Below are 16,692 nucleotides of genomic sequence, written 5' to 3' on the forward strand. Positions count from 1 at the left end.
AAACAAATACGTGGGTTTAGAAACATCACTTCTGCTTTATATTTTAGTATTAAACATAAAAACATTTATTTATAAATGATTATTTATTCCTGGAGTCATTAACAGGCATTTCATTTGCATTTAATATGCAATTAAAACATTTATCTTTTTAAATATGATTAAAATTTTTAGAAGGTAGGAATCAGAAGGTAGAAATGCTGAAGTACACAACGTTGTTTCATATTTACAACCTCACATTTAAATACACACTTTTATCAGGATTTAAACGTTTAAATTACAGCAATTTCGTAATCATTTCAATAATCACATTCATATCTAATCAGCATTTCAGATCATCAAACACGTGTGTGTTTAAAGCTGAGAAGAATTGTCCGTTTGTATGGAGATATAATGGTCTGGAACTGCGTGTCACCTGATGGGGTGGATGGTGGAGGGGGCGTGGCCAAGCGCTGCTCAGGTGTTTTAGTGTGCAGGTAAGCTCAGGTTTGTCACTCACTACAGCTCGCTCACTCGCCTCTCAAACACTAAGCCTCACAAAAATGTTGTTTACGTTAGCGCTGAGGTCGGACGGAACCTGGATCTGACAGACGAACGCAAACTTTGCCGGCTTTTTTTTTTTTTAAACAGAGATTAACACAAGGGGAATTTCTCTGCAGTAAGTTTGTCAGCATGGCGGTGATTTGCTTATCACTTATTAAATTATTCGCTGCTTGTGGATGCCACTTCTGATCTGCAAAGGCGTGAAACTGAACATTTGCCAAGCAAAACTGCCACATTAGATGCCAGCAGACACACCTTGACGTGAGTCAGAAGGCTGCAGAGACATTCAGAGAGAGAACAAGATGCCTGTGGTTAAGGCGGAGGACGAGGCTCCGGCGCAGACGGCCGTGGAGACGCTGGACTCTCAGAATGCCGATGCCCCTAAAGGCCGACGCAGGAAAAGGCCTCTGCAGAGGGGAAAACCTCCCTACAGCTACATCGCTCTCATCTCCATGGCCATCGCCAGCTCCCCTGATCGCAAGCTCACTCTCGGGGGCATCTACAAGTTCATCACGGACCGCTTCCCTTTTTATCGGGACAATTCCAAAAAATGGCAGAACTCTATCCGGCACAATCTGACGCTCAACGACTGCTTCGTCAAAATCCCCCGAGAACCGGGGAGGCCCGGGAAGGGCAACTACTGGGCGCTGGACCCCAATGCAGAGGACATGTTCGAGAGCGGAAGCTTCCTGCGACGCCGCAAACGCTTTAAACGCTGCGATTTCGCCACCTACGCTACCTCCTCGTCATCGTACCATCACGACTCGCCCATTTTCTCTCCCGTCCAGATCGCCTCCTCCGTCTACGGCTCGGTGTACCCAACGTACGCGCCGCAGATCTCCCCCCCGTACTATCCGCCCTCCACCACCGGGTTCGGCTCGACCCAGTCTCGCGTGTTCAGCATCAACACCATAATCGGGTCTGGCGGTTTGGCGCACAGCCCACCGGAGACGCCGCCGGCGCAGCCGCCGTGCCGCAACTTCAACCAAGACGGAGCAGGATCGTGCTCACTGAACTCCAACCACATCACCTTCTCGTACCCCAACGCCGGGAATCATGGGTACGGCCAGGCCGCTCAGGGCATGTTCACGCACAACAGCACGCAGAACTACATCCCCTCTGGGCGACTAGGGGTCACGGGGTCATCCCCCATCACCGCGGATGTAGCGAACGATCCATACATCCATAACGGCAGTGGAACAGGCGGCTACATGAGACCTGTAACGTATCCGTCCTGCATGGACAGGTTTGTTTCTGCCATTTAAAAAACTGTGAAGGTGCTAAAAACAAACATGAATAAAAAACTGCTGCCTGTGACCAGACTGCACGCGGTTACAAAGCTATTTAAAGACTCTTACGCTCGAATGTTTTAAAATCATCTGTTCCTGAGTCTCGGAAATGAATTCTATTTGCTGCACATGTGGAAAAAATGGCAGTATCTCAGGTCACCTTTTTATTTTTTCTTCCCTCTCTCTCTCCCTGTCTCGCGTCTGAAGAGGAACGGCGTTTGAACAGACAGAATTCACCTCACGGACTCGGAAAAGACCGAACTTTTTATCATATTTACACACAAAAAAAACGCACGTTGATTAGGTTAATGAGATATTTACTGTTTTTCCATTATCGTGTGTGAAATGTGTTCTGGTGTGTTTCTGTAAAAATGATTGTGTTTATTTAGGCTTTATGTTAAAGAATTAAATTTCACCATTGGTGTATTATTTCGCGCTCTATTGCATTTCTTTTTGTGCAGATATTAAAAATAAAACACTTGGTATGCTGAGAAAAGAGAAAAACTTAATTTGAGGAAAGTTGTTTATTATGTGGTCGTTTTTTTTCCTTTTTATTTTTCCTTGCACAATTTCAATTAAATTCTTATTGTTGAAGTTTATTAGACCTGCATTATAACTTTGTGGCTTATTGATTAATTATCTAAAAAATTTAATTCACTTCATAAACTTTAGCTGTAGAACACCGGCAATACCGTAACACATTTTATCTGGAGCATATGTTACATTATATTATATTATATTATATTATATTATATTATATCATATTATATTATATTATATTATATTATATGTAATATTTTTTATTACCACATTAAAAATGAAATATTTGGAGTCATTAAAATCTCTTCTTTTACTACGTTCCCCATTTCAGGAATAACAGGCCAGTAACTTATCAGATTAGAATTTGAACTTATCTGATATCAGAATTCTGCTGTAACATGGAGAAAAAAATCCAATCTTAAATTTTTCATTTGTCCGAGTAGCTTTGATGAAAGTCGGCGCCTCACAGGAGCTGGATGAAAAGCCTCGGCTGCTTTTCAGTCACTTTGCATTCCAAGTCATCCGAAACTGCGTGCGTTAGGTTTAACCTGGTGACTGTGGAGATCAGATCAACTGAGGCAACCTCACAGAAACTTCACTGACCTTCCTGTAAAGCTGTGTGTGTGTGTGTGTGTGTGTGTGTGAAACAATAAAATAAAGTAAGATGATGAAAAAAACACATTCAGTTATAAATAAATGGAAGGGTAGTGGAGCGAGGAGTGAGTCTGGAAGTGGGAGCGAGTCTGGAAGCGAGTCTGGAAGAAAGTCTGGGAGCGAGGAGTGAGTCTGAGAGTGAGTCTGAGAGTGAGTCTGGGAGTGAGTCTGAGAGCGGGGAGCGAGTTTGGGACCGAGTTTGGGAGCGAGTCTGAGAGTGAGTCTGAGAGCGGGGAGCGAGTTTGGGACCGAGTTTGGGAGCGAGTCTGAGAGTGAGTCTGGGAGCGAGGAGCGAGTCTGAGAGTGAGTCTGAGAGTGAGTCTGAGAGTGAGTCTGGGAGTGAGTCTGAGAGTGAGTCTGGGAGCGAGGAGCGAGTCTGAGAGTGAGTCTGAGAGTGAGTCTGGGAGTGAGTCTGAGAGTGAGTCTGAGAGTGAGTCTGGGAGCGAGGAGCGAGTCTGGGAGCGAGGAGTGAGTCTGGGAGCAGCGCTGCACAGGAGAAGGTCCTCACATTTTCTTATGCAAACTGAACGAGTGACTGAATGCAGCATCAACTCAGTTCCTGTTTGTCTTAAAAAACAGGGATCAAGCCATAAAAAAATACATCTTATTAGCTGAAGTCTAGCTTCTCACTAGGGGTCTTTTATACACACACACACACACACACACGTTAGTTTGAATTTTACAGCAAACATTTTAATCATTATCATGATTTTGCGAACAGAAGACTATAGAAGTGAATTTCCCTGTGAAAGGAAAGGAAACCAGTGAATGGAGCTCAGGAGCTCTCAGGAGAGCGTCTGCTTCATTCCTGCTCATTTCCTCACCAATCATTTGATGTTAAGACGATTAAAAGCTTAACATTTGCCATTTTAGGCCCAGGTTTTTTTTTGCCCAGGAGTGTACACATGAACACCACCAGTGGACTTCATCTTCAGCTGCTTCTCTACATACATTGACTCTGCAGGAAGGAGGAGGAATTGGAGAGAATGGTGAAGGTTAAGTCCACGGATGTCCCAGTGGTGACAGAGTCGCTTAGTGTCGCGAGCCGTAATCCTTAAAAGCTGGTGGAGCAGATTCTCAGCGTGACATCAACAATCAGAGCAGAGAAGAGCAATCAGTGGAAAAGCACCACCACGCCAAGTTATTCAACAAAACTAAAATCTGTGTGTGCTAAACATTTTAGTGAACATTTGAAGAATGATTTCCGCATACAGCTAAAGTCTGAAGCCTACTGAGGCGCGTGCACTGGTTTCAGTGATTTAGCTAGCATCTTCATCATCTTCATCAGCAGCTTCATCAGCAGCTTCATCATCATCTTCATCAGCATCTTCATCATCATCTTCATCAGCAGCTTCATCATCATCTTCATCAGCATCTTCATCATCATCTTCATCAGCAGCTTCATCATCATCTTCATCAGCATCTTCATCAGCATTTTCATCAGCAGCTTCATCAGCAGCTTCATCATCATCTTCATCAGCAGCTTCATCATCATCTTCATCAGCAGCTTCATCAGCATCTTCATCATCATCTTCATCAGCAGCTTCATCATCATCTTCATCAGCAGCTTCATCATCATCTTCATCAGCAGCTTCATCAGCAGCTTCATCAGCATCTTCATCAGCAGCTTCATCAGCAGCTTCATCATCATCTTCATCATCAGCTTCATCATCATCTTCATCAGCAGCTTCATCAGCAGCTTCATCAGCAGCTTCATCATCATTTTCATCAGCAGCTTCATCATCATCTTCATCAGCAGCTTCATCAGCAGCTTCATCATCATCTTCATCAGCAGCTTCATCAGCAGCTTCATCAGCAGCTTCATCATCATCTTCATCAGCATTTTCATCAGCAGCTTCATCAGCAGCTTCATCAGCAGCTACATCATCATCTTCATCAGCAGCTACATCAGCAGCTTCATCAGCATCTTCATCATCATCTTCATCAGCAGCTTCATCAGCAGCTACGCTAAACAGCTCTGAAACCTCGCTAACCCGGCGTAGTGCCATGAAAACTTCCAAAACAAGCCATATAAGGAACAAATAATTATTCCCGCTTGGACGGATGAATTTGACGGGAAGAGAAATAATTCTCGGTTGTTATTCATCATGCAGCGAGGATTTTGCTGGAGTTTTTTTTTTTTTTTTTTAAATGATCATAGACTTACACACACTGCTGGTCAGATCCACCAAGCAACAAGCGAGCAGTCATTGTAGTGCTCGTGAAGTCTGATCAGACAGTTCAGAAAGCTGTTTAAAGCCTGGCCTGTGAAAACATTTTATTATACTGCATGTGACACACACACACACACACACACACACACACACACACACACGGTCCTTCAGCCAGGATTCAGCTTTGTTACTTTACATTAAGTCTCGAACAGACAGATTTATTTACTTATAATAGATTTTAAGAAAGAAAGCTAACATGGTACAGTTTACTGTACAGATTAATACACAACTACTGCAGAAGAAGAAAGTGTGAAAGTGCAGTGTGGTGCGGCTGAGGAATAAAATCCCACTAAACCTGAACAAGGAAATATAAAACTGAGGAGGTAAATAAATAGAAATCCCGAGTGGTGCGTCTCTCTACGGTCTGGCCGAGATTGTTTAGCGTAATCCGAGAGACGCTAGCTAATCACGGGTGTGTGTTAGCGCATCAGGCTGAACAGGACATGTTTAGCTAACGTGTGGCGGCTAATGAGGGGGAACGGACAACGAAAATCAGGAGAAATGGAAAACAATCAAACAGAAAGACATGTTCTGGTGTTACATTTCTTTTCTTTACTACAGTGATAGCGTAAACGTGCATCACTCCGGCCTGAGGTGTGGCTCAGAAACACTTTTGAAATGGTTTATAAACTTTCTCAGTAAGTTCAGGTCTGTTCGTTCCGAGCGTATGAAGAAGAGTATTCCGAAATTCACTTTTAAAATTCCAGAAATATGTTGCTAAATTTCCGATAAATATATTATTTCTAGTTTACTAAATTCAGAAGAGAGTGATGAGGATAATAAAAGCTGAACACACTGCATGTGTTTATTCTGCACTAAAGCTAGGTGAGAGAGGAGAACTGACTACAGGTGGCAAATTATTTCCATTAAATTTTAGTTTTATTAATCAGTTTGTTGATCATGTGGTTATTCATCGGCACATGAAAAAGACAAACACACACTTCTTTCCCTGTCCATTCAAACTCTTCAGCATGCGTGTGTGTGTGTGTGTTATTTGCATAGCAAGTATCGTATTCAAAGATGGAGCTGAGAGCGTATTTGGGACGAAGCCAATCTGTAGTGTTCACTTCTGAGCAGTGTTCTGTCCCGTTGTCCCACGTCGTCTCGTCTATCTATCTATCTGTCTATCTATCTATCTATCTATCTATTTTACAGCAACTCAACTGAATGGTTTCTTCCTAAATATCAAATCTATCCTTTTTTTTTTAATTTTCATAAATATTCATGTTGGAAAAATTGCGTTACTGTTGTTCCATTTTAAATAAAATAAAAGACTCATTTCTAAAATTATTTGTCTTTTTCTTAGAGATTATTTCTGAGCTCACAATCCTACCATCTAGTGTTCGTTTACAAATCATTCGCTTTTTTCCATTTAGACATGTTGTAAAAATATTTTAAATCCACAGTCCTTATTGCTCCACACTTCTAAACTACACTGAGGCTGAAAATAAAGTTATTATTTAAACAAATGTGTTGCTCTGTTACAGTCTCCTTCACGTGTTTAATGTGGAAATGAGTATAAAATGACAGGCAGTGTGTGTGTGTGTGTGTGTGTGTGTGTGTGTGTGTGTGTGTGTGTGTGTGTCAGTGCTGCCACCTGCTGTCTGTATCAGAGAACTGCAACAGCAGACTTTAAAGAAAACAGTTTAAGCCACGCCCCCTGACCACAGCGAGGTTACAGCAGTGCTGCCATCTAGTGTTCATTTACAGTTAGACAAACACTAAACCGTTTAAAGGCTTTATGTCAGAAAAATGTTTAACACTTTGAGACATTTATGAGCTTCACTTCTGACTGATACAAAGCGCTGACACTGGAGACTCCTTACAGAAAGCTTTTATACAATTATACATTTTTAATGTTTATTACAGTATGTAACAAATTTTTATTTTTTTGCTCTTGGGTAGTAAGTGATTTTTCCTAATTGCTTATACCGCAAAAGTATAGAAGATAGCTCATGGGTACAGAAATCCTCTACAGCTCTCTAAAGCTGGTCCTTTTGGAGTTTCAAACAAAAATCTAGGAGTTATATTTGACGCAGGCTTGACTTTCTATCCACATACGGTCAAAATGCCATTGTTCATCTCAGAAATATGGCAAGACTTCGTCCTGTGTTATCTTTCTCTGTGGTTGATTAACTGATTAATACTTTTGTTTTTCCTGCGTCATTACGATAATGCTGTTCCTGCTGGAGTAAATAAATCAACACTTAACAAATTACAACATGTTCAAAACTCAGCAGCTAGAATTCTGACTAGGGAAAGGACAAGCGATCATGTTACTCTTATACTGGAATCCTTACTTTGGCTTCCTGTCAGGTTTCGAGTCGATTTTAAACTTCTCATGCTTACGTATAAAGCTCTGCATGGACTGGCTCCTCAGTGTTTATCTGAGCTCTTAACACTATACACCCAAAACATAACCTTCGCTCTTCACAGTCTGGCCTTTTAGTCGTTCCTCAGACTTGTTTACGCTGCATGGGTTATAAGGCTTTCTCCTTTTATGCTCCTAAACTATGGACTTCACTTCCGGCTGATATCAGACACACAGACATCAGGAGTTTTTAAATCTTATCTTAAACACACTTTTTAAGGTTAGCCTTTACTTGACTGCTGAATTAATTTTGTATCTGATTTGATTGTTGTATGATTGTGTTTTTTATCTAAAGTGCCTTGAGAAGCTACTTTTTGAAGGCACTATATAAAATAAAGTTTATTATTATTATTATTCCCCTCAAACTTTGCTTTTGTGTAAAGGACATTGGTATTTTGAAATGTACCTACTTTCACAGAGGAAAACAGGTGAATTTGCATCTTTTCCTTCACATAAAGTCAGAAAAAAACAGGTAAATTTCAAAATATGTTGTTTTTTCTGGCCTCAAAGAGGATTACAACAGCATCAAGACATTGCTGGAAGTCTTGACGTATGATGAGTTCAGCTAGAAGGTCATCAGAGTCTTCAAAATGGTGGCATTCCTGATGGGTCTCCAAGGAGGTTTTACAAAGTTTCCCTTCCCTCCCAGCGTGGACACCAAGGCGCACTGCCAAAAGTGGAAGCCACTGGTGGACCCCCAGAAGGTGCTGATGCCACCACAGGACATCAAACTTGACCTTCTGAAACAATCTGTCACAGCTTTAGAGGAGGAGTCGGCAGCCTTCAAATACCTTTAAGACTTCTTTCCTGAGCTGTTTGAGGCAAAAGTCAAAGCCGGTGTCTTCATCAGGACACAGATAAAGAAAATCCTGGAGTGTAAGGAATTCCCCAAGAAGCTCACTGTGAAGGAGAAGGAAGGAGAAGGAAGGAGAAGGAAGGAGAAAGTGGCGTGGAACAGCTTTGTCGCAGTGGTTCAGGGTTTCCTGGGCAATCACAAAGCCGTGAACCCTGTGGAGCTCTGAGACTCTGGTGAAGATCTACGGTACAGCGGGCTGCAGGATGTTTCTCAGAGTCCTTATCCCTGATGCTCATCTTGATAAATTTAAAGAGAACATGGGAGCGTATTCAGAGGAGCAAGGCGAGAACTTCCACCAGGATATACTGGACTTACAACGCCACTTCCCAGGACAATATAACGAGATCATGATGGGAGACTGCATTTGGGGGCAGCTTTGTGAAAGTGACTTACAATATAATCATAAATCTCAAAAAACTATCACTTTTACATCTTTTGTGGACATTTTTACATAACTGCAGTCGGCTCTCCACATCCGCAGGGGTTCAGGGAGCAGGATCTCCACGAATATCTCTAGGGCCCATGTTTAACACACAGAAAAGTAAAACAATACACTGTACTACAACAGCACACACACACACACACAGAGAGAGAGAGAGAGAGAGAGAGAGAGAGGCAATACAGTATTTAGACAGCAATAAAATTATTACCGTTTATAACACATGATTACAGTTAATATTTTATTGCATTTTAGATGCAAAAGTTGAGAGAAACGACTCTACTCACTTCTGAATCTTTTGAGGTCATTTTTGTATAACTTTAGTATAAATACGTTAATTTTGATTGATTTGTAGTTTTGTTCAGGCTGTATGTGAACTAAAAGACTCAAATTACCAACGTCCTGGTCACAAAAGCAAAGTCTGAGGGGATTAAGAGCCATTTTCTGTCCTTCTGCAGAGTAAGCAATTAGGAAATAACACAATCTACCCAAAATAGTGTTATTCTATAGTGTTACAATAGTGTTATATAACAGACATAGTGTTATAATAGTGTTATATAACAGAAATAGTGTTATTCTATAGTGTTATAATAGTGTTATATAACAGACATAGTGTTATTCATGGAGCGTCCTCTGTGAATGCGCCGTTACTATAGAAACGATAACTTATTGGAACGAGCGCATAATAGCTTTTCCTATCTTCACCATGTGACTCTGTTTCTGGCAGCATTACTTTCATTAGCACTACAAAGAAAACGTTCCACACTGAAAAGCAAAGCCTTCATTGCGTTGCTGTTAGGTCAGTTGCTGCCTACGATATCAATCAATCAGCCTGGTTTTGCGTCTTTTACCACTTAAGCAATAGCTTTGGTCAGAAGTGAATGTGATGTAATTAGTGTGTTGAAGACGTGCTGCACTGAAATGCAATCACTGTCTGATCACATCCATGGAAACGAACAGCACGTAATGGTTCACTGTAGCTTCATTCCTACTGCACTGAACACTTAATAATACACATCACACTGGTCAGAATTATTACGAGAACATTATGGAAATGACTAAAAAGACTCGTAGCAGGACCTTTCTTACTTTCAGCCACATCAGATCTCAGATATTCAGATCGTCATAATCAGATCATTATTTTCAAACTGCTTTATCAACTCAGTCGCTATATTCACTGTAGTACAGTTCTTTAGTAAACTTTCTTCATTCACACATTTACTACAAACAGATTAAAACACAACATGGGGAAGTATTTTCCAAAGAGATCCACTCTATCAGCAGCCAGCATGTGACTCAGCGCTGATCATAATATGAACAAAAACAATCTGTAAACTGATTAAACAATAAAACGCTCTGTCAGATGAAGTGGACGAGAGGAAGTTGTGTTAAAACCAGCCACTGCTTCCACGTCTACGCACCGAGTAAAAGTGTTCACGCTGCCACCTTGTGTCTGAGTGACAGCAGTGCAGTGACGGACCTGAAGGAGGGAAGGATGAAGCTTGGCTGAAGGAGGACGCTCGTTCCTCTCGCTCAGAAATCTCAGTAATACATCTTTAACTAACGAATCATCTCAATTAACCCATGTTCATGTAGTGTCCTAGAACCTGAATCTGCCTGTCTGTTCTCTAAAGAGACTCTGTGTGCCAAGTATGAAGTATTTTTCTTTTCTTTCATTTCTTCTTCTGATATATTCTGTTGTTTTCCACTGGTACGTGTGTGAAGGCGGCTCTGTTTGGAGACAGTGACAATAAATTATTGAATCTTGAACTGAATTCGTGTCATAAAGCCGTAGTACAGCACAGACACAGAGTTTATCTCTCTCACACTGTGCACTGTGAGTAAATTAGAACGACATCTCAGCAGTTAGAATGATTCAGGCTATATAAAGTGTTATGGCTTTTTTTTCCTTCTCTGTTGTTTTGTGATAAAATGTGTTACAGGAGCAGAAGAGGACGTCGCTGTTTATTTTCACACAAAGACACAAGAAATGGAGAGAAAGAACGAGACAAGGATTCACAACAAGCCGAGAGAGTGGTGAGAGGTCACCCACCGCTGCTGTGGATCTCACACACACTCTCACACACACACACACACACACTCCTCCATGCTCCCACTCGCAGTCAGGAATGTACCTGCAGCAGTAATTGGTCCCAGTGCAACGTCCCTGCTCCACCTGTGCCAGCGGGGGGCGCCGCTAAGCCTACGCTAACTAACTCACTAACTAACACTGTGTGTGTGTGTGTGTGTGTGTGTGTGTGTGTGTGTGTGTGTGTGTGTGTGTGTGTGTTAATAAGTGGAATATTCAGGGAGTTATAGGTTTGTTGTGTTGAGACCTAAAGTCATGAATTTAAAGTCAGAATGAAGGAGGAAAGTGTTACTGCAGTGTTACTGCAGCTTAGAAGAAAGTTAAAGCATTAAAACATTAACAGCTCTTGTGTATTTTGTGAGTCAAATTAATCAAAACCTTAATTTTGTTGCATTGTTTACTGCAAATAGGTGACAAAAAAATTACAAAGTTTAACAGAAATGTCTTTCTAACCACTGGAATAAAATGATCCTTAGAGCCTTAAAGTCTTTACTTCATGGAGAAAGAATCATAAATCTGATCAGCTCTCGGACATTCCTGTTTTTTTTTTTAGTGTGAAAGCAAACTTTCATCAGGACACAATGAACTTTTTGGAGCAAGATCGAGTCACTAGACTCGAAAAAAAAAATTAAAAAAGTTCATGGACTTTTGTGTTAAGTTTTGGGAAACCAAGTGGGCAGCTCTTAGCCATGTTTACCAGTGAAAGGTTCCAGAGGTTCCAGAGGTTCCAGAGGTTCCTTCCTCAAGCAGTGTTGCTAATTTGGTGATTTTTGTTGCTAGATTTGGCGACAGCTGCTGGTTATACGAGTTGAGACCATGATGGACCAATCACTGATCAGCATTGTTCCCTACGACCAATCACTGATCAGCATTGTTCCCCATGACCAATCACTGATCAGCATTGTTAAATAACCAATTTGTTTTGTACATAATCTGAGATCACAAATAATCTTAATCTTAAATATAATCTTATTATTTTCTAATCTGATAAAACCTTTTTGATATGCAAATGTGGTGACGATTCAATGAATATGCAAATTAGTCTGTGACATCATCTGGTGACTTCTAACCACTTTCGTGAGCATGCATTAGCTACTTTCCCCTGAAAACAGTTTGCAACACTGACCTTAAGGGTTCTTTAAGGTCAAAGGTCATCGGGTCAGAAGCAGTTTGCGGATAATGGCCTTAAAAGAGCAGTAATAACATTTATTATTTAATAACACTGTTTTCACCAAAATACTTGATGTAAGAAAATAAATATTTAAAAATACCTTTCAGTGTCTGGATTTTATTATTTGCATCTATGTTGCATAATTTTGTGAGTGAATAAAACAATGTGTTGAATAAAATATGAGCAGGTGATTCACATTTCGGAACTGGAGCGTTTTCACACCTCAGGATTAACCGCCGTGTCCTTCAGCGGGGACAAATATTGACACGAACTCGCTCCTGGGACGGCACAGGAAGAGAGAGATGTGAACTATGTTAATGAATGGTAATTAACGCCAGGGTCGGTTTGGATCAGATAAATTGGTCCCCGAGTTGCTGGAGCTGCAGTCCTGCACTAATCCCTTATTATAAAAAAAGATAAAGGAAAACGACATCATTAGCATAGCGAGGACGAGACACACACTCGGATTGTTCTTGTTAATTCCTGACTGGATGATTTTTACATGCGCTTGTTAATTGTACATAACATGAGACGGAGAGACGAGGAAACAAAGGAATAAAAGAAGATTGGAGAGAAAAAAAGGCTAAAGTAACACAAACTCAAGGCTTCCACACAGAAAGGAGTTGAAATTAATTTCACATGTATATAAAATGTCTTCAGGTATCGCAGAAATGTCCAAATAATGTCTTATTCACGCTCTGCTAGTTTACAGTGCGAGAGCAGAGCGGTTATTTCTCATACAGGTTGATTATTTTCCCTCAGCGCTTTACACCAGCTTCCTGGCCAGTACAGGATCCACTCCGAGGTCCTTCTATTTGTTATTAAAGCTGTTAATGAGCGAGCACATACTCTCTCCACACTCAGCTCCTACAGCTCCCACGTCTCTGATCAGTCACTCCTGGCTGTTCTGCGGTCTCGGCTGAGGCTAAAGGGTGCCTGTGCCTCCGCCTCAGCCTCCGCCTCAGTCTCAGCCTCCGCCTGCCTCTGGATATCAGGAGCGCCTCGTCACTTATCATTTTCACATCAAGACTAAAAACGTCTCTTTTCACGCTTGCTTTTTGAATTTATTTTTGTTATTACTATTATTATTATTATTTCATCTCTTAGCATTATTCTTTATTTACTGCGCTCTGTCTGTATTTAGTCTCAGATTTATTCTTACTGTATATATGTACAGATCTTTGGGCAACTATTGTTGTTTTAAATGTATTTTATAAATAAAACCTAACAGAACCTTTTTCTGACCATTACAGGTGCAATCAGTGATGTTTACGTCAGGACACACTGACTCACTGACTGACTCACTGACTGACTGACTGACTCACTCACTGACTCACTGACTGACTGACTGACTCACTCACTGACTCACTGACTGACTGACTGACTCACTCACTGACTGACTGACTGACTCACTCACTGACTCACTGACTGACTGACTGACTCACTCACTGACTGACTCACTGACTCACTCACTGACTGACTGACTGACTCACTGACTGACTGACTGACTCACTCACTGACTCACTGACTGACTGACTCACTGACTGACTGACTGACTGACTGACTCACTCACTGACTCACTGACTGACTGACTGACTCACTGACTGACTCACTGACTGACTGACTGACTGACTGAACGATCAGTGAATGACTGAGTGACTGACGGCCTTTGTGTCTCAGGGATTAATACCAGATGTGTGAGTAAAATCCAGAACACTGAGTGAATGTATGAATGTGAGTGAGTGAGTGTATGAGTGAATGCGTGTGTGAGTGAATGTGTGTATGAGTGTGAGTGTATGAGTGAGTGTGAGTGTATGAGTGAGCGTGTTTGTGTGAGTGTGTATGAGTGAATGTGTGTGAGAGTGAATGTGTGTATGAGTGAGTGTGTATGAGTGAGTGTGAGTGTATGAGTGAGAGTGAATGTGTGAGCGTGTGTATGAGTGAGTGTGTGAGTGAATGTGTGTGAGAGTGAGTGAGTGAATGTGTGTGAGAGTGAGTGTGTGTATGAGTGAGTGTGTGTATGAGTGAGTGTGTGAGTGATTGTGTGTATGAGTGAGTGTGTGTATGAGTGAGTGTGTGAGTGATTGTGTGTATGAGTGAGTGTGTGTATGAGTGAGTGTGTGAGTGAGTGAGTGTGTGTGTGAGTGAATGTGTGTGAGAGTGAGTGAGTGTGTGAGTGTGTGAGAGTGAGTGTGTGTGTGAGTGAGTGTGTGTATGAGTGAGTGTGTGTATGAGTGAGTGTGTGAGTGAGTGAGTGTATGAGTGAGTGTGTGTATGAGTGAGTGTGTGAGTGAGTGAGTGTGTGTGTGAGTGAATGTGTGTGAGAGTGAGTGAGTGTGTGAGTGAGTGTGTGTGTGAGTGTGAGTGAGTGAATGTGTGTGAGAGTGAGTGAGTGTGTATGAGTGAGTGTGTGAGTGTGTGTGAGAGTGAGTGTGTGTGAGAGTGAGTGTGTGTGTGAGTGAGTGTGTGTGAGAGTGAGTGTGTGTGAGTGAGTGTGTGTGAGAGTGAGTGTGTGTATGAGTGAATGTGTGTGAGAGTGAGTGAGTGTGTGAGTGTGTGTGTGTGTGAGTGTGTGTGAGAGTGAGTGTGTGTATGAGTGAATGTGTGTGAGTGTGTGTGAGAGTGAGTGTGTGTATGAGTGAGTGTGTGTGAGAGTGAGTGAGTGTGTGTGTGTGTGAGTGTGTGAGTGTGTGTGAGAGTGAGTGAGTGTGTGAGTGTGTGTGTGTGAGTGTGTGTGTGTGTGTGTGAGTGTGTGTGAGAGTGAGTGTGTGTGTGTGTGAGTGTGTGTGAGAGTGAGTGTGTGTGAGAGTAAACACTGAGTAAACACTGAGTATAAACACACTCCATAAATTAGTTTAATTCATGCGGGTACTGATCGTGTAAACACACTACATCTGTACAGAAACGTGACGTTTGAGTACACACACACACACACACACACACACACACACACACCTGAGTGATGAAAGAGTGTGTGATGACGCAGTGCGTCCAAACACACACTGTGTAAAGAATCACTCAGTCACACAGCTACAGACTTTAGAACGTAGACTTCATATAGACTTCAGTTATACATCAAAGAGAACAGAGAGAAAGAAGGAGAGAGAGAGAGAGAGAGAGAGAGAGAGAGAGTGACAGATGGAGAAATGAAAAATAAAATCGGGAAAAAATGGAGATAAGATGAGAGGGAGAGAGTAGAGAGAAAAGGCGAGAAAGTAAAAAGAGACGTGAGGAGAAGAGAAGAACGAAAGAAGAGAAACAAGAAGAACTGAGGAGAAGAAAGAGAGAGAGAGAGAGAGAGAGAGAGAGATTGTCAATAAGAGAGGAGAAGATGATTGGGAGAGGAATGAGTAATAGAGGAAAAAAGCGAGAGAAATCGATTAAGAGATAAAGTTAATAGAGAACAAACAAAGAGAAAGTGGAAAGGAGAAATGAACAGGGGATAGGAAAAGAGCAGAAAAAGGAGTGGAAGTAAGAGAAAAAGATGGAAAGAGGAAAGTGAGCTAATAAGTAAGAGAGAGAAACAGAGTGAGGTGAGAAATGAAGTCAGGGAAAATAAAGTGAAATAAAAGGAGGGATGGAGAGATGTGTTTTTATTCCTCCGTCATGCTCAGTGACTCTCTCTCAGAGAAACCAGCTCCTCCATCAGCGCCCTGCTCTCCTTCATCTTCACCAACAGAACCTCCAACAACTCAGCTGCAGAGAGACACTACAGAGAGAGAGAGAGAGAGAGAGAGAGAGAGAGTGAGAGAGAGAGTGAGAGAGGGAGAGAGAGAGAGTGAGAGAGAGAGTGAGAGAGAGAGTGAGAGAGGGAGAGAGAGAGAGTGAGAGAGAGAGTGAGAGAGGGAGAGAGAGAGAGCTATCAACTATTACAATTTTTTTTATTTAAATAACACATCATACTTTTTGTCCATTTATAGTTACATTTAATGTTAGTTCCTGTTGTCGCTTGCGTTATAGCAGCTATAAACACTCGTTCCCTCACCAGCCTCTTTATTCTCTCTTCAACTTAATGAGACAAAAAGTCGCAGCTTGTTACATCATGTTAGTGAGAAACCGCAAAGCAGCGTAAACTCCTCTGTCCTGAAGACGTCGGGAAACTTACAGTTCCAGCTTCACCTCTGACTGTTACAAAGCGCTGACACTGGAGACTCCTTCCATCAGTGTTCCATAAACATCTCCTTACAGATCACACGCTTTTAATTAGTTACAGGTTCCTGTGAATGAGCTGTTACTATAGAAACCATAATGTGTTAGAACGAGTGCATTAATATAAACCTGCTGTTCTAATCAACACCTTCACATGTGATTTGCATTAAACCCCGCCCACTGCTCTTTGCTGATGGTTGCTCCGCCCCTGTTCTGACACGCTGTTGTAAATCTCACTCAAAATGATCGTGTCACCGTGGTTACGAGTGTAGAATGCAGCGTAAGTATTAGCATGATAGAGTGTGTGTGTGTGTGTGTGTGTGTGTGTGTGTGATAGTGCTGCAGAAACAGCATTCTGAG

At 41.7% G+C, this 16,692-nt stretch overlaps 2 protein-coding genes across 6 annotated transcripts in view; one reads left to right on the forward strand and one right to left on the reverse strand.

The window, feature by feature from the left end:
• Window positions 1–232: 232 nt before the first annotated feature.
• foxe1 (forkhead box E1) lies at window positions 233–2,954 on the forward strand. Its single transcript, XM_034302578.2, has one exon. It carries the CDS (start codon window positions 843–845, stop codon window positions 1,803–1,805), a length of 963 nt encoding a protein of 320 aa, XP_034158469.1. The 5' UTR covers window positions 233–842; the 3' UTR covers window positions 1,806–2,954.
• A 12,060-nt stretch (window positions 2,955–15,014) lies between these two features.
• The window catches only part of cntln (centlein, centrosomal protein), a 108,213-nt gene continuing 106,535 nt past the window's right edge, over window positions 15,015–16,692 (reverse strand). For all 5 annotated transcript variants that reach the window (XM_053232864.1, XM_053232863.1, XM_053232862.1 and 2 more), the window contains one exon: window positions 15,015–15,892. In XM_053232864.1, coding sequence (XP_053088839.1) covers window positions 15,794–15,892 — 99 coding nt within the window. In that variant the 3' untranslated portion in view covers window positions 15,015–15,793. The remainder of the gene's footprint in view (window positions 15,893–16,692) is intronic.

This window comes from Pangasianodon hypophthalmus, chromosome 3, assembly GCF_027358585.1.
Source record: "Pangasianodon hypophthalmus isolate fPanHyp1 chromosome 3, fPanHyp1.pri, whole genome shotgun sequence".
In the NCBI taxonomy this organism is placed as follows: domain Eukaryota; kingdom Metazoa; phylum Chordata; class Actinopteri; order Siluriformes; family Pangasiidae; genus Pangasianodon; species Pangasianodon hypophthalmus.

Bases quoted from the DNA above. Each gene is read 5' to 3' on its own strand.
- foxe1 (XM_034302578.2), top strand. From the start codon at position 843: ATGCCTGTGGTTAAGGCGGAGGACGAGGCTCCGGCGCAGACGGCCGTG.